The sequence below is a fragment of the Heloderma suspectum genome, chromosome 5 (assembly GCF_057233095.1).
Source record: "Heloderma suspectum isolate Gila_16-S chromosome 5, 16-S_ref, whole genome shotgun sequence".
NCBI lineage: Eukaryota > Metazoa > Chordata > Lepidosauria > Squamata > Helodermatidae > Heloderma > Heloderma suspectum.
The window spans coordinates 201,982,008-201,999,985 of record NC_139462.1 but is presented as its reverse complement, the minus strand read 5'-3'; the positions used below and the strand labels follow the sequence as shown (position 1 = coordinate 201,999,985).

The 17,978-nt window shown below is 40.2% G+C and overlaps 1 protein-coding gene across 2 annotated transcripts in view; it reads right to left on the bottom strand.

Annotated features, from left to right (window-relative positions):
- ARMC3 (armadillo repeat containing 3) overlaps positions 1–17,978 on the bottom strand; it is a 101,666-nt gene that overhangs the window by 52,523 nt on the left and 31,165 nt on the right. The window contains exons 4-8 of one of the 2 annotated variants that reach the window (XM_084860479.1): positions 17,823–17,948; positions 14,724–14,792; positions 14,279–14,454; positions 9,112–9,306; positions 4,289–4,472 (exon numbers count right to left, since the gene is read on the bottom strand). In XM_084860479.1, coding sequence (XP_084716605.1) covers positions 4,289–4,472; positions 9,112–9,306; positions 14,279–14,454; positions 14,724–14,792; positions 17,823–17,948 — 750 coding nt within the window. The remainder of the gene's footprint in view (positions 1–4,288; positions 4,473–9,111; positions 9,307–14,278; positions 14,455–14,723; positions 14,793–17,822; positions 17,949–17,978) is intronic. The other variant, XM_084860480.1, reaches the window with a different exon arrangement.

Sequence of the window (17,978 nt, the reverse complement as noted above, 5' to 3'; positions counted from 1 at the left end):
CTGCAAACACTCTAGAGATGGCATTAATTGGGATTACAGATTGCCTTCACATGTAATGGACTTTGCCTCTGGCTTGATGCTTGCCAAACTTGTGTGTAATCCCTGGTAATGGTCTCTAGGGGGTCTCCATTCTTCAGAAATTTGTTTTTGATACGACAAGTTATTTGTGTTTTATCTAGAACAAAAGTGTTTATTAATTCTCACCATTCTTCTAAATAGTAGTTATGCCAAAAAGATACTTTAAATTTAAAACATGTTTTGGTTCTGTATAAAGGGAAATAAAATTAATGTTTGTTTCAAACATTGAAAGAGAAAATGAAAACCATCTGAAGCCTAAGAGCACATTTCATATCCTATTACCGTGGCAACGTTCCATTGGTTCCATTGATGTAAATTAAGGCTGCACTAGGGAGGAAGTCCAATTGAACATGGTGGGGCTTACTGCTATGTAAACATAGGTAGTAGACTGGGCTGCACATCTCTTAATGAAATCATGTAGGATGGGCAAATCCATATCCTCCAACATTTCATAAATGAAAATAGGGACTTTCTTGTAAAATCCCTGTTCTCATAATAAGAATCACTGCCAGAGGGCTCCCACTCCCACGACACGTTACTGAAGTGTACGCTCCAGCCCGATTCATTAGGGTGGCCAGTTACACTTTGCTAACACTGAGGAAGCACATTGCCAAAAAAGAGGACACCAGTTGACATAACACATGCCTATGAATGCACATTTGGAATTAATTATTATAATTAAAATAGGAATAAACACATCTCCCCATATCAGGGAACGCTGTGACCAGATGGATTCTATGGCTGCTCAGTCTGCTATCCAGGTGCTACCTGTGGATGGGCAACTCCAAGGCCCTGCCACTCTCCCTTCTTAGGGTTCTTTATCTTTAAAATAGCCTTGGACTGGATAGCCCTTCAAATAGAGCTACTAACTCTTACCCATTATATTATCAGCTGAAGACAAGAGGGGAAACCATTTACAGCCACTAAAATTTACTGTCAGTGTAATCCTATATGTGTCTACTTGGCAGTAAGTTCCATTGTTTTCAATGGGACTTACTTCCAGGCAAGCACATATAGGGTTGCAGCCTCAATTAGGTTTCCAGTGTTTTGCTAGAAAATGTAGTAGCTTCAGGGTACAACAGCCAAAATACTTTCAGTACAACTGTATTAGGTTACAAATTTTAAGATGTTTAAAATCTTTGGTCCTTAAAAATGTTTAGATCAAAAACACCTGTATATTCTTGCACACAATCTGATACTTCTAACATCTCACTTCTCTTTTGTCTACCAACTGCATTCATACTAGCTTGTCATAGAGAGGCGAAGGAAAACTTTTACTGTGAAACTACACTGATTTCATTTATAAAGAAATGTAACAAGAAGATACATCATAGACGTTGACAGTTATATCCAGAGATGCAGGGTCATAGGTAATAGAAACATAATTCCAGTTGGTCTTGTTAGAAATCTGTTGTAGCCTGTAGTACTGCTTCTTATTTTTAACAATGCCTGTGGGATACAGCAAAGCAAAAGGAGGTGGAGGAAGAGAAAAGGAGAGCATATATTTCTTTTCCAAGTGAATTTGAAAGCAGGGATAAAATTACATTTTAAAAATAGAGTCAAATGAGAAAAAAAACCATCATCAGTAGTAGTCGTCGTCGTCTGGCTTTCTGCCAATCAGCTCTCAAGTGGCTTACATGATAAAAAGCCAATAGTTAGTAGGGGTGGTCAACTTGTGGCCTGCCAGATGTTTTGGTCTACAACTTCCATCAGCCCTAGCCAGCTTAGCTAATGGTGACAGATCATGGGAGTTGTAGGCTGAAACATCTGGAAGGCCACAAGTTACAGCCTGAATTAAAGGTTGCAACCCTATGTACATTTACTAGAATAAGTTCAGTTTTATTTTGTGTGATGTGCAGTGCAATCCTAAGCATATTTACAGTAAGTCCCTGAGCTCAATGGGGTTCATTCCCAAACAAGTGTATATAGGACTCGAGCCTTACATCGAAACAAATTAAGCAACCTTAGAATTGGCCTAAATGTATGAAAGGTAGCAAAAACAATTACATCAGGTCAACAATTATAAAAACAGAGCAGCATGGAATTTCAGGCAGTCAGCACCAACTGAAACCTTGGTAAGATAAAGTTCTCAATCAATTTTCAACAGGGCAAAAGGGGGTGGTTCAGGCTGGCTTCCCTTGGAAGGTGCTCCCTAAGAATTAGGGGAACTAGAATAGCAGCAGAGGTTCTGGCCTTCCTGTTGGGTTTTAGCTAGTTGCACTTAGAAAGGAGGTAGACCTTGGAGGCCTTCATAGGTTTTATCAGCCTTCCCCAATCTGATGCCCTCCAGATGTGATGGAAAAAGCTAGGTTATACAGCAGCTAGTCCTAGGAATATTCTTTTAAAATACATTTGAATGATTAGTTTATTTCTACATTCTCATGGTAAAAATAAGGGAAAACAGAATTGATTCAAGTCCCTGCTCTGTGGTGCTGATAATCAGTTATGTGGATCTGCCACTGACATTATGTGCGATGAATCTTTGTTCACAAGTTGTTGAATATGGCAGCAAAGAACATGTTCTGGCCCATTGATGTCAATGTTCATCTTCCTATGATTTCATTAACTCCTATAAATAAATCTAAAATTTCAACTTGCCAATTGACAGAGGAGAGAGAAATATATATAAAATATTAGAAAGCTAAGATATAACAAGGAATAAGAAGGTTTTCTGCATTAGAAACTGTGTACAACAAATAAATTAAAGTAATAATGCTAGAAATAACTAATAACCCATAGATGGTGGAAATAAGAACCACCTAAGTCTGTCACAGCTTATGTCATGAGAACCCCTTGAGGGACTCAGAATCCTATTATGGACAATAAGAAGTACATTATTCTTTATGTTATTACATTTTGTTATATGGCACTGCTGTGCTTCGATTCCAGATTGACAAATCACACTATAGATGCAACTGAGACATATTTAAACAGCATTGTCATGCTGAATGCAAGCTAGGAGCATCGGGTCTTCTTGCTGCAGAATTCCATGGTGAATTCAAAAGCAGTGAACTGTTCATTTAAACAAAGAAGTACAGAATGAATAATTATCAAATGATAAAATGAAGTGGCATTAATCACTGGGGGCATTAATCTGTATACCATTTTAAAGACTTTTATATATTTGTAAGAAAAATGTCTGCTTCCTAGCTGTCTGAGATGGCAAATTCTAAGCTTATAAGACAGAGTTAATCCTAGGAATGAAAAATATTTGATGGGGCAGGGGTGGGGGAAACACTTTTGCAATCACAGTTGTTTAATTAAATAAAAAAACACACAAGATGGGAATCTGAAACATCAACTTTTTTTTGATGAGATCTTTTTCTTACCTACATGCCGGATTTACAAATGTTAATTAACAACATTTACAACATTTTAGCAAGTGTTTCACTGCAGTGCACCATTTCAGATTTCAACAACATTTGTGTGTGCATGTGCAATCCTATGCACATTTACCTGGATTTACTTTCAAGCCAATTTCCATAGGATCAGGCTGCATATTGCAAAAAGCCTGTGCATTTTTAAAAGAACACTTGTTGTGGTTACTTTTATATACTCCATAATAACCAGAGATACAGGAGCTCCTAAGAAATCATCACATTCGGATCTATAATAGAAGGAAATGTGCCCCCAATCCCTAAATGGCACCTTATGCTGGTACCTGAACTAATTACCAAAATTTGTGTCGCAGAATCATAGGGTCAATAAGAACCAGAAGTGATCTAGCAGAGCTGGCTTCACATTTAAGGAGGCCCTGGGCAAAGTGACCTCTGCTGGGGTGGGAGTAGCGCTCTTAAGAAGAGCTATAAGCAGCACTGGGTGACCAAGTCCAGTCACCATTTTAATTTCCCACAATGCTCCTATATCAGAGGCATTGTGGGATATTAATTTCACAGCCTGGCCCAGCTGCCCAACACTGCTCAGACTGCCAGGCCACCATGTTTTTTAATGTGGGCCCCAGGCAGGAGTCAGCAGCTGGCCCTTCTAGGGCAATAGGGCCCCAGCACCTGCTCACGGATACCAAGTGCTGATACTAGCCCTGTGATCTAGTCTGCCCAGCCTAAAAGCAGGAGATACCCTCACCCCTACTGCCATCAACTCATGAGATCCAATTTTACCCTTAACCATGGAAAGGAATCCTTGATTGGCCACAAGTATGCTCTAAAGGCTTTTCCTAAGAAATGTTATATGAATTTCAGAAGTGACATACGATCATAAGCTGCTTTAGCAATGGCTTTTGCTGCATTCTTCTGAAAATCAGTAAGAGTGGAAACTTCAGCAAAGGCAAGTAGTTTTCTGAGACCCCCTGTCTCCTGAATCAATTGCATAGTATCCACATCCTCAAGACAATTTGCCATAACTCCAAGAGCTTCCACATGTAGATCATTAAAATCCTGAAAGTTAAAAAGATGCAGACATTAAATGAAGATCATAAGAGGGGTTACAAACAACTACATGCTTACTGTCATTTTTGGTCACATATTATATTACAAATTATCAAAGTATGTCATTCATTGGTCCTCTTTTTAAAAATGTGTTTAATTTCCATCATGCTGTATGAAGATACTACCAAACTACAAATGGCTTGCTGTGATCTGTTTAAAATCAGACCTAACACAAGCTTTTGACCGCAGTCCATGTCTGCCAAAAGGTGCACAGGAGCGGGGGAGCTCCTCTGTGTCCCTCCCAGGTGGGTGCGACATCTGGCCCATTATGGACAGGTGCAAGCAAAACTGTACAAAATGTGCTACTATAATTTTTAGGACAATTCAAAAGAGATGGGAAAGCATTCCACTGTGTCCAATAGGATCTAAATATTACGATGTAGAAAAATGGACATCTTAATGTTTCCAACAGATTTAAAATTAATTAAGCCATAGTGCAGGGCAGGGGTGGTCATCACTACATCTTGTGGTAGCGAATTCCATAGTTTAACTATGAAGTACTTCCCTTTATCTGTCCTGAATCTCCAACCACTGAGCTTCATTAGATGGTGAAGTTTCCGTATTATGCGTAGATCTCCCTATCCACTTTCTCTGTACTAGAGGTGGGCCACTTATGGCCCTCCAGATGTTTTGGCCTACCAGTCCAATCAACCCTAGTCAGCATAGCCAATAGTGAGGGCTGGTGTAGGCCAAAATATTTAGAGGGCCTTATCTTGTCCATCCCTGCTCTACACTATGCATAATTTTATACATCTCTATCATGCCCCCACCCTTACTCACCTTTTTTCTAAGCCAAGGATACCCAGACATTGTATCCTTTCCTCACAGGGGAGTTGCTACAGGTCCTTGATCATTTTAGTTGCCCTTTTCTGCATCTTTTCCATCTCTACAATTTCCTTTTTGAGGTGCAATGACCAGAACTGTATGTAGTATTCCAAGTGTGGTTGCATTGCAGATTAATATATAAAGGCATTATGATATTGGAAGTTTTGTTTTCGATTCCTTTCCTAATGATTCCCAACATGGAATTTGTCTTTTTCACAGCAGTTGTACGCTGGACTGATGTTTTCATTGAGCTATTCACCACAATTCCAAGGTCCCTTTCCTGGTGAGTCACCACTAGCTCAAACCCCATCAGCATATATGTGAAGTTGGGATTTTTTGTCCCAACGTGAATTACTTTACACTTGCTTAAACTAAACTGCATTTTGTTACTGAATGTGCTCTTCTAGACATGTGTACAAATGTGCGCATGTTCTCAAGATCCGCATTCATTAAGGGACCTTTTAACCTTGGCAACAGAGTGTCTGGTAGGAGGGAACACAATGAGTCACACACACATCCTGGCTCTTAAAGAACAGGGGAATTTATTAAGCACAAGCAAGAACTTAAAATATTCATTCATTCATTGAGGAAATTAACTTGGTAGAGTGATGATGAATCAAAACAAGCAAAAACAAAGATAAACATGCAAAAACCCTCAGTCAATGTGGAGATTGTGGGGAAATTGGCTTTGTTCTCTCAGTGGCCGAATCAGAGGGCTCTGGTGCATAAAGCTATGCTGCCTTCATGCGCGAACAGTCTGGGTTGATCAAGAATGGATTTGTGAGTGTGAAAAGGTAAAAGAGGTGGGGATTAAATAAAGCGGAGTCCCTAACACTATTGGGAGTAAGAAAGGTTTGGGATGAACTTGTAAGTTGAGGAGGAAAGAAAGGGTCTGAAAGGAGTTTGTCCTAACAAGAGGCAGGGCGATCAGGTTAATTCTGGTGTATGGTCATAGTAACAGATAAAATTTGCACACACACTATAGAAGAGAAGGTGCAGAGTAGAAGGCTACAGTCTGTACAAGAACGTCATGGAAATAGGATAGAATTTCAAATATAACTCTCCCTGGGTTTGAATAACCCGTTCCTGCAGCTGAAGATTGGGGTGCATTAAAACTTCTGGGTCTCAGTGGGTGAAATCAAACCCCTTTTGAACATCGAAGTAAACAATGTCACGGGATCCCCCACTTTCAAGTAATTCTAAAAGGTTAGTAAGACTGGATCATTGTTTGCAGAAGCCATGTTGATTCTTCTTCAGCAAGTCTTGTCCTTCTATATAGTTGATAATTGTATCTTTAACAATGCTATCCATCGACTTCCGGTAGGAGCCAATGTCATCCTGGCAACATTCCACGGAGTCTCTGCAGGACGCTATCTCAAACAGCTTTTTAAAAGGTTGAAAAATCTTTTCATCTCTCCCCTGGAATTAAAAGGGGAGGCAAGGCAGTATCTGGATGAAGTCTTGGAAGAATAGTTCTCTCGGTGAAGCAGCAGGGGGGCTGGATTCCAAGACTAGTCTCCCAGAGCTTAATCATCACTAAAAGTTGTTTTGAAACTCCTATCTAATTAGGAGAAATCAGGGCTGACGTGCTCCATTGTAATATATGGATTAAGAAATACCAACAATATCTGAGGAATGGTTTAAGAAATATTAACAATATTTGAGGATATTTGAGGACCTGCAAGATCTGTTTGAAGAGAAACATAGCTACAGCAAGGAGAAAAAAAGGAACTGGATCTCCGCCTCTCCCGCCCCCATACCTCCTTTGGCAAAGGCTCCAAGAACTGAAGATACAGGGGAGTTACTTACTCTGATAAAAACTTTGTCTTCGCAATTTGCTGAACAGGCTAAGAGGTTGGATACAATTCAAAATTCCATCACCGCCCTGCAAGGGGCTGTGGATTTAATTAACACTTCTTGGCAAAAAATGGAGGTGAAGGTTAACGATGCAAGATAGGGTGGCAGCAAACAAAACTGCATCACAACTTTTTTTCAACAATTTTTCTGTCAGAATTTCCCAACTGGAGGCTTTTACACACAGGGCAAATGTACGTATCATTGGTATTAAAGATTTGCCTAGTGATGTAAATTTGTCTACTTTTGTAGAAAAGCTTTTATATGAGATACTCCCTGTGCCATCCGATTATTTACTTGATATTGAGCAGGCATTCCGTGTGCCAAATGCCAAAGGGACTGGTTATACGATTATAGTCCAATTTGCAAGAATCTCCACAAAAAATTATATCCTGCGTTTGGCAAGAGGGGGCGGAAATCTTTTTTGGAAACAAGATAAAGTTATGTTATTTCCGGATTACACCAAAGAAGTTGCTGATAAAAGAAGGCAATTCATCAAGGCGAAAAATCTGGCAAAACAAATGAACTTACAATATCATTTAAAATATCCTGCTACATTTTGCATTGTTTCTGAAGGCAGATGAAGAAGTTCCTAAATCACGAAATGGCGGAGGCATGGCTAAACACAAAAACATGTGAGATTTCTGTTCCAGCCCCATGAACTGGAATCTACAAACATGTTTTGTTAACTGGCTATGTTTAGTCTGTATGATTCAGGCTAGGCCAGAGATAATTGCTTATACATATATCCGTTTGCTTTCTCTCATTTTTCTTTTTTTTTTAATCCTTTCTCTTTAAAATGGGTATGATATACTGTACTAAAATATATTGTTTGAGGGTGTATAGAAATGTGCACACTCATTTATATATCTAGTATAAAATATATTACTGATTGTTATAAGGTTGCTTTTAAGCTTTATTATTATATAGCATTATAAAATTTATTAGTGATTTGTTATTATTATTATTTATCCTTTTTAATCTCCTTCCTATTATTATTATTATTATCATCATCATCATCATCATCATCATCACTATGAGACTGGTTAGTAAGATTTTTGGCTGGTTAAATTGTTAAGCTTTACTATTATATGTTAACTGAAGAGCAATATATGGTTATTGGAAATTAATTATAGGCCTGCTTCCTTGCCATAAGACTGATGATATGATATTGAAATGTAAGGTAGATTATTTATGCTGTATTGAATTGTAATACTGCCAATGTTATGGGTATAATTTTTAAGTAGAATGGGATCTGAAGTCCATGTGTATTGGAGTTTAAATTTAATCCTTTAAAAAAATGTTTTATTTTCTTCTCCTTTTCGTTATTGCTGTATCCTCCTAAGAATAATGTATTGTTGGGAAACTGTAGTTACCGATTAGGTTGTTGGTACTGTTTATTTCATTTATAAAGACAAAAATAAAAAGTATTTTCAAAAAAACAATGCTATCCATCAATTTACCCAGAGCATATGTTAAGCTAACTGGCCTGTAATTTCCTCATCCCCCCTGGATCCTTTTTTTAACAATTGCATTACGTTGGCTGCTTTCCAGTTCTCTGCTACAGAAGCCATTCTTAGGGACATCGAATAACTGGTGAATGGATTAAATTTTTTGTTCAACTAAAAAGGAGTCCCTGATTAATTGGGGGGGATTATATTAATTATTTTTGTACAAGTACTCAAAAAATTACAGATGGTAGGTACTTAAGAGAGGTCTTCCCTCCTGTGTGAAAGGGAGGGGGAATGCCTCTTCTAAGCAGATGTGTGCTATATATGCATCATTAAAAAAAACACAGAAGTATACTTTTTACTCTCAAACTATTATATTTTCTCACATGTGAATTTCCACAGATCACAGTAATTGACTAAAATTCTTCTGACTGAGTAAGATTTCAAATAAATGGTACCTTAGTTTCTAGTATCTTGAAAAGATGATCTAGTCCTTGATGTTCTCTAAGCATCACTCTGGTTTCTCTGTCAATGCTAATGATACTTAAAGTTTTGAGAGCTAACAACTGAATAATTGGATAGTCAGACTTCAGAAGATCCAACAAAGGAGGAATCACATTTAATTCACGAATTGCAGCACGACTCTGAAAATCCTGTAGTTAAATACCAAAACAAAAATATGAGCACAAATGCAGTTGAATGAATTAGTTTGAAGTTGTCAATTGTTATAGACTGAATATCACAGAGCAATATTCTGCAGTTCTGGCCTGTATATAATTTAATATGCATTATCAATGTTACCCCTTCATGGATCACTGCCTTGTTGTGGCGAAGGGGCTTGCGTAACTCAGTGAAGCCATAAGCTATGCCGTGCAGGGCCACCCAAGACGGACAGGTCATGGCAGAGAGTTCTGACAAAATGTGGTCCACTGCAGAAGGAAATGGCAACCCACTCCAGTATTCTTGCCAAGAAAACACCATGGAACGTATCACAAGGCTAAAAGAGATGACGCCGGAAGATGAGCCCCTCAGGTCGGAAGGTGTCCAATATACTACTGGGGAAGAGCAGAGGGAATTTCCAAGTAGCGCCAGAAAGAGTGAAGCGGCTGGGCCAAAGACGAAAGGACACTCAGCTGTAGATGTGTCTGGTGGTGAAAAGAAAATCCAATGCTGTAAAGAACAATATTGTTTAGGAACCTGGAATGTCAGATCAATGAATCAAGGTAAGCTGGAGGTGGTCAAACATGAGATGGCAAGATTGAACATCGACATCTTGGGAATCAGTGAACTAAAATGGACAGGCATGGGCGAATTTAATTCAGATGACCATCATATCTACTATTGTGGGCAAGAATCCCTTAGAAGAAATGGAGTAGCACTCATAGTCAACAAAAGGGTGGGAAAAGCAGTACTGGGGTACAATCTTAAAAATGATAGAATGATCTCAGTACAAATCCAAGGCAAACCATTCAACATCACAGTAATTCAAGTCTATGCCCCAACCACTGAGGCCGAAGAAGCTGAGGTTGATCGGTTCTATGAAGACCTACAACACCTTCTAGAACTAACACCAAAAAAAGATGTCCTCTTCATCATAGGGGATTGGAATGCTAAAGTAGGAAGTCAAGAAATCACCGGGATAACAGGCAGGCATGGCCTTGGTGTACAAATTGAAGCAGGATAAAAGCTAATAGAGTTTTGCCAAGAGAACACGCTGATCATAGCAAACACTCTTTTCCAACAGCACAAGAGACGACTCTACACATGGACATCACCAGATGGTCAATATCGAAATCAGATTGATTATGTCCTTTGCAGCCAAAGATGGAGAAGCTCTATACAGTCAGTAAAAACAAGACTTGGAGCTGACTGTGGCTCAGATCATGAGCTTCTTGTTGCAAAATTTCGGCTTAAATGGAAGAACGTAGGGAAAACCACTAAACCATTCAGGTATGACCTAAATCATATCCCTTATGAATATACAGTAGAGGTGAGGAATAGATTTCAGGGATTAGACCTGATAGACAGAGTGCCTGAGGAATTATGGACGGAGGTCCGTAACATTGTTCAGGAGGCAGCAATGAAATCCATCCCAAAGAAAAAGAAATGCAAGAAAGCAAAGTGGCTGTCTGATGAGGCTTTACAAGTAGCTGAGGAAAGAAGGGAAGCGAAAAGCAAGGGAGAAAGGGGAAGATATATCCAACTGAATGCAGAGTTCCAGAGAATAGCAAGGAGAGACAAGAAGGCCTTCTTAAATGAACAATGCAAAGAAATCGAGGAAAACAACAGAATGGGAAAGACTAGAGATCTCTTCAAGAAAATCGGAGATCTCAAGGGAACGTTTTATGCAAAGACGGGCATGATAAAGGACAAAGAAGGCAGGGACCTAACAGATGCAGATGAGATTAAGAAGAGGTGGAAAGAATACACAGAAGAACTATACAGGAAAGATCTTAATGTCCCTGATAGCCATGATAGTGCGGTCACTGAACTTGAGCCGGACATCCTCGAGAGTGAAGTCAAGTGGGCCTTAGGAAGCATTACTAACAACAAAGCTAGCGGAGATGACAGTATTCCAGCTGAGCTATTTAAAATCCTAAAAGATGATGCTGTTAAAGTGCTGCATTCAATATGCCAACAAATTTGGAACACTCAACAATGGCCGCAAGACTGGAAAAGGTCAGTTTACATTCCAATTCCAAAGAAGGGCAACGCCAAAGAGTGTTCAAACTACCGCACAATTGCGCTCATTTCACATGCCAGCAAGGTGATGCTCAAAATCCTACAAGCTAGGCTTCAGCAGTATGCGAACCAAGAACTACCAGAAGTACAAGCTGGGTTTCGAAGAGGCAGAGAAACTAGAGATCAAATCGCCAACATTCGCTGCATCATGGAGAAAGCAAGAGAATTCCAGAAAAACGTCTATTTCTGCTTCATTGACTACGCTAAAGCCTTTGATTGTGTGGATCACAACAAACTCTGGCAAATTCTGAAAGTAATGGGAGTACCAGACCACCTTACCTGTCCCCTGAGAAACCTGTACGAGGGACAAGAAGCAACAGTAAGAACCAGACATGGAACAACCAAGTGGTTCAAAATTGGGAAAGGAGTACGACAAGGCTGCATATTGTCACCCTGCTTATTTAACTTATATGCAGAGTACATCATGAGAAATGCCGGGCTGGATGAATCACAGGTCGGAATTAAGACTGCCCGGAGAATTATCAACAACCTCCAATATGCATACGATACCACCCTCATGGCAGAAAGTGAAGAGGATCTCAAGAGCCTCTTGTTCAGGGTGAAAGAGGAGAGTGCAAAAGCTAATGTTTTCAACATTAAAAAAACTAAGAACATGGCATCTGGCCTCATCATTTCCTGGCATATAGAAGGGGAAGAAATGGAAGCAGTGACAGATTTTACTTTCTTGGGCTCCAAGATCACCGCAGACGGTGACTGTAGCCATGAAATTAAAAGACGCTTGCTCCTTGGGAGGAAAGCTATGGCAAACCTAGACAGCATAGTAAGAAGCAGAGACATCACCTTGCCGACAAAGGTCCATCTAATCAAAGCTATGATTTTCCCAGTAGTAACGTATGGCTGTGAGAGCTGGACTATAAGGAAGGCTGAGCGCCGAAGAATTGATGCTTTCGAACTGTGGTGCTGGAGAAGACTCTTACGAGTCCCCTGGACTGCAAAGAGGTCAGATCAGTCCATCCTAAAGGAAATCAACCCTGAGTGCTCATTGGAAGGACAGATACTGAAGCTGAAGCTCAAATATTTTGGCCACCTAATGCGAAGAGAAAACTCTCTGGAAAAGACCCTGATGCTGGGAAAAACTGAAGGCAAAAGGAGAAGGGGACGGCAGAGGATGAGATGGCTAGATAGCATCACCGATGCAATGAATATGAACTTGAGCACGCTCCGGGAGAGAGCAGAGGACAGGAAGGCCTGGCGTGCTATGGTCCATGGGGTCACGAAGAGTCGGACACGACTGAACAACAATCAATGTTACTGTCATGCTATGTTTTTAAGTACTTTTCATGCAGAGACTATTTATAGCGCATCATGTGAATTCTACAAGAAGGGCCAATCAAATGCAGTTTGATCATTTTACCCAAATATGAAGATGATATTTACATACTTCTCTGCACCTTCACAGGTCTGTTTTCTTGCTTTATCATTGAATGTTAAAAACTGTCTTGCTAAATATTTCAAGCTTTTCTAGCAATAAACCTTCCCAAAAGAATGGTTGTTCGCTATGCAATATTAAAATGGTAAAAATAAAAAGTTTTAAGTTAAAAATACCATCCTGGGCATGTTTCTGTGCAATTTCCCTTATTAATCTAAGCAAGCACCAGGTGCAGTTGTCCAGATATATCTTACAACAAAGAAAGCTAGATAGCAAAAGATGGGAAACAGCAAAATGTGATTCAGAATAAAGATATGCTCTGATCCCCTAGCAAAGATTGAGCTATGAATTGAATTCATTACTGAGTTGATTCACTTATAACCAGATCCACAACACAGTTAAAATGGAGTGCTTGGACTTAAGCCAATTTGGTACCACTGAAGTCAATGGAGCTAAATCAGCTTAAATCTTTGTGTTTCAGCTTCACTGGATTGTGGATCAGGCTATTAGACTCTGAAAAGAACTTCTATACAAATGCACTATTCTTTTGCTAACCAGCATACAGTGACATTAACACTGATTGTGAAAGTAACCAATTACAATAACCTTCCTTCCCTTATGAAAAGAAGCTGTCAAAAGCATTCACCAAGAGTTAAGAAGATGTGAAAAATCATGATGTGTTATGTAAGAATATGGCAAAAACAATTTCTTATCCCCCCATCCCACCTGAAGACAGACATTTTCATAACCCTCCTTTGGAAGGGTCAAACAATTTTTCTGCACAATGAAGAGAAGATGGATTTTATGCATTCTAGTCTTGAAAATGATTTCCTTTATGTGCATGCAAATGGAGTTTGCTCCAACCTATGCTAAACACATTTAATTGGAAGCAAATTCCACTGGAATCAATGGGACTTGCCATTAAGCGATTCACTCCAACCCAGTGCGAGAGAGATCCATATATTATTCTTCATAGATCTCACCACCCCACCCTCTTGCCAACTGCAAAAGGGCATTTAGGACAACAAAACTCCTGCAAGCAGAACCTGAATCTGTATGCATAGACAGCACACTAATTATCCTTTAGGCAAGGGAGGAAAAGCGGATCTTTTATGTCCCTCCAGCTTAACATGTGATCAGCAATGTTGGAGCTAACTATTATCTCTGTGATTAGGTGGGGAGGCAGAAGAGGGTCACATCTCAAAAACAACTGTGAGGGTACAGCCCTCCAGATGTGTCGGACTACAACTTCCATCATCCCCAACCAGCATGGCCAATGTATTCCAACAAATCTGGAGGACACCAAGTTGGGTGAGGCTGTCCTAGATTATGGGATATGGGAAAGTTGCACATAAGAATGGGCTACTGAGAAAACTGGTGTAAATGAAATGAGAACTATGCCCCAACCAATGGCTAATTTTGACTCATGAATTGAAGATCAATTTACAGAAAAAGATGTATTTCTTTGTAATTACAAAATTTTAAATCATCACCTGTACCATGTTATAGATGCATTCAACACAATTCTTCTTAACATCAGGGTCAGAGCTTCCTAGCAGTCTGATAAGCGGCTCTAGTCCACCTTGCTCAAATATTTGCACTTTACTGTTATATTCAACTGCCATATGTGCCAGACAAAGGCTGGCAAACTCATGGATGACTATATCTTCTACAGCATAAAAACGAAATAGTGCAATTAGACATTAATCAGCACAGAAAATGCTTCTTTTTGTGATTCGTAACAAAATGTTATTACAATCTCAATAAACAGTAGCTCTTACTAAATTCTCAACCCAATTTGCTATACATAAGCAATAAGATAAAAAAGCGCAAGTAAATTCATAATTTAAAATGTTTGAACAAACCACAGTCCTACAAAAACTTGTTATCAAATGACAAAAGCAAACAAGAATTTGCACAAAGGGCAGTGCAAGTTACCTTCTGGTGCCAGGCGAGCTATGAATGCACTTGTAACATCGAGCTGCCTTAGTGATTTTTTCACATCATCTACAGCAAAGCAAATATAGATATGAAGCAATATATTTTGTAATTGGAGAAACAGAGCGGAGTGCTCAGGCCCAGAGGCCAAATCTGGCCTTCCTGGAGTCCCAATCTGGACCTCCAGGGGTTCCCCAGAGGGTCATGCCCCTTCCCCTGATCCCACCCCCTTTCCCTGAACCAGTGGTCATTCAGGGGTTTTCCAGCTTTTGTACAGTTTTTTCTCCATTCTTAAAGGCTGAAATCCTTCTCCTAAGGCATGGTTACTGGCAGGAAGAGCTTCAAGCTAAATTATGCTGGTATTTTGGCCCTGCCCCTTTTGCCTTTGGCCCCACCCACCACTAGAATGGGTGAAAGCTTGAAAGCGTCTCTGAAATGGAATTCAGCCCTTCGGCTGAAAGAGGTTAAAAACTCCTGGAATACAGGATACAGTCAGAACTGGTGATACAGGCTTAATACTATGGTTTAATCCTACTGCGGGGGTGGGGGGAGGTGGAATTAAAGGAATGGTCTGCAAGTAACATCAAAGGTGAAGCATGTGTCACTGGGAGTTGACAGGAAAAATATATTACAGGAAATCAGAAAAACTAAAAACAAGCAACTTCCAAGAGAGATTTTTATATCCTGCCAGACATCAGATGCACAGTAATATTCCATCAAAGAATGAAGAATGACGACAAGTAATCCCAACTACGAATTTTGGCAACATTACTGCAAAAGCTTTCATGCTGAAGCCTGTTTAAAAAACAGTTTTTGAATGGCTTATGGATTTATTTCCATTTTTAAAAATAGTCATTACATTTTTCCCAGTAGATTCAAAGTCCACTATTGAAATGCAATGCTCTAGTTTCAGGGATAGTTTCATAATGTATGAAAGACTGGACAAGACTTGGACATATCAGAAATTCTTCATCAAATCTACAATTCATTAGCTCCGTTCAGGTGATGCTGTTCCCTACATTCTCCCTACATGCAGCAAGGGATTCTGCCCACCACGTGCCCTGGGATACCCCAGACATCTATGCATTGGCATTTATTTATTTATTTACTTACTTACTAATATTTATGAATCACTGACATTAAAAAAAGTTTCTATGCAATATACAAAACAATACAGTATGAAACTATAATAAACTACTGTATATTATTACAGTATATTGAGGACAAGATCACTGTTGTGGGAAAGCTTGTTGGAACAAGTACGTTTCAGTAGGTGCTGAAAACCCAGAAGGGTTGGTGCCTGCCTAATTTGTACTGGTAGGGAGTACCAGAAAGTTGACACTGTGATAGTAAAGCCCTATTCCAGAGGTCCCCAACTTTTTTGGACCTGTGGGCACATTTGGGAATTTGACAATCTGCTGTGGGCACCACCACAAAATGGCTCCCATGGAGGATGTGGCTAATCACATAATGGCCGTCATGGGGGCCTGGCTAGTCAAATTGAGTTAAAGAGGTGTGTGGGGGGGAGAGAAATAGCAAAGCTAGAGGCTAAGTGGGAGGGGAAACAGCAAGGCAAAAGGGTAGAGTAGAGAGAAAGAGCTAGGCTAGAAAGGGAGAGAAAGAAGAAAGCTAGAGAAGGCGAAGGGAGAGAAATAGTGAGGAAAGGGGTTATGAGGAGAGAAATAGTGAGGCTAGAGCCTGGAAGAGAGAGAGAGTGCAAAGGGGAAAACTCTGTGTTGGCAGAAAAAGACTGGGAAGGGCCAGGGAGCAACTCTTTCCTTCTCTTCTCACCTGCCAAACAGCTAATCAGAAACAGGTTCAGGAACAGGAAGGAGAACTTGGTGCTCTAAGGTTTTTCATGGTTTTTATTTAAAATATTTTTTGAAGGGGGCAGAGAGTAGAGAGCTTAATGGGCACCACTGGAGGTCCCCATGGGTGTACTGGCGCCCGCAGGCACCACTCTGGGTATCCCTGCACTATTCTGAGTTATCATGGACCAGACCTCTGAAATCTTAGGCACCATCAGGAAAGGATCTCCTGATGAGCACAGTAACCAAAGAGGAAGGTAAGGGGTTCAGGCACTCACTTAAGTATCCTGGTCTTGAGTTGTTTAGGACTTTGTAAACAAGTACCAGATCCTTAAACCTGGCCTAGCAGCACATAGGTAACCAGCACAGTTCCCACAACATAGGTGTAATACGCTGGCAATACACCACTCTTGTTACCAACCTGGCTGCGGCATTCTACAACAACTGCAGCCAACTTTAAGGGCAGCCCCACATAGCAGTAATCCAATTTTGTATTGCAGTGCATTGCAGTAATCCAATTTTGAGGTTGCCAATACATGGACCACTGAAGTCAAGCTATCCCTGCCCATGAATGGACAAGGCTGTCTTACCAGGCAAGCTGGTAAAAGCCACTCCTAGTCATCAAAGATACCTGTGCCTCCAGTGACAGGGCTGGATCAAGGAGCAGCCCCAGACATCTGCTCCTTCAAAGGGTCTGTAACCCTATCCAAAACAGGCAACTGACCCAATTCCCAGGCATGGGAACCACTCACAGACAGAGCCTCCATCTTGCCAGGATTCAGGCTCAGTTTGACAAGATGCCTGAGGGAAGGCAGCAAAACCCGGAAGACTGTACATTGGGCACTGGCACGTAGGTATTGCAACCTACCAGGTGCTTGACAAATCACTTCTGTTTTGCAGTCTTGGGTAAACAACAAAAATTTAAGGTTTATTGAGCCCCTGTTAGGCTGACAGATTTGGCTGGTGGGCTGCTATTCATTTGGAGGGGAAACAAATTGCGCGGGCCTAGTATAGGCTAAATCTCCACCCTCAAGCACTAGATTATTGCTCTATGGAAGGACCCTTCTTTTTTATTTTCCTTCACTGAGACATGGTGGATAGTGATGGTGCTTCAAGCTTAGCTGCTGGGATTACTCCATCACCATGGTGATATAGCAGCCCCAAGAACTCTGATAGATTGTTTTACTGTCATTCCGCAAGTCTGTTAGACATACTATCATTTCATCAGTTACAGCTGTTTAATATTGTTGGCAAATATAATTGGGCAAGTTTATAAGGAAAAGATTCTTACTATGAGAAGCCATGATCCCAACTGCCATGGTGGCATTTCTACGGACAACAGGGTCTTCATGGGTAATTAATTTAAATAAAGGTTCCAGAGCTCCAAGTTCGAGAAGTGTCAGCTTGTTTTCTTCACCTACAATGCAAATGTCAATGGGCATTAATG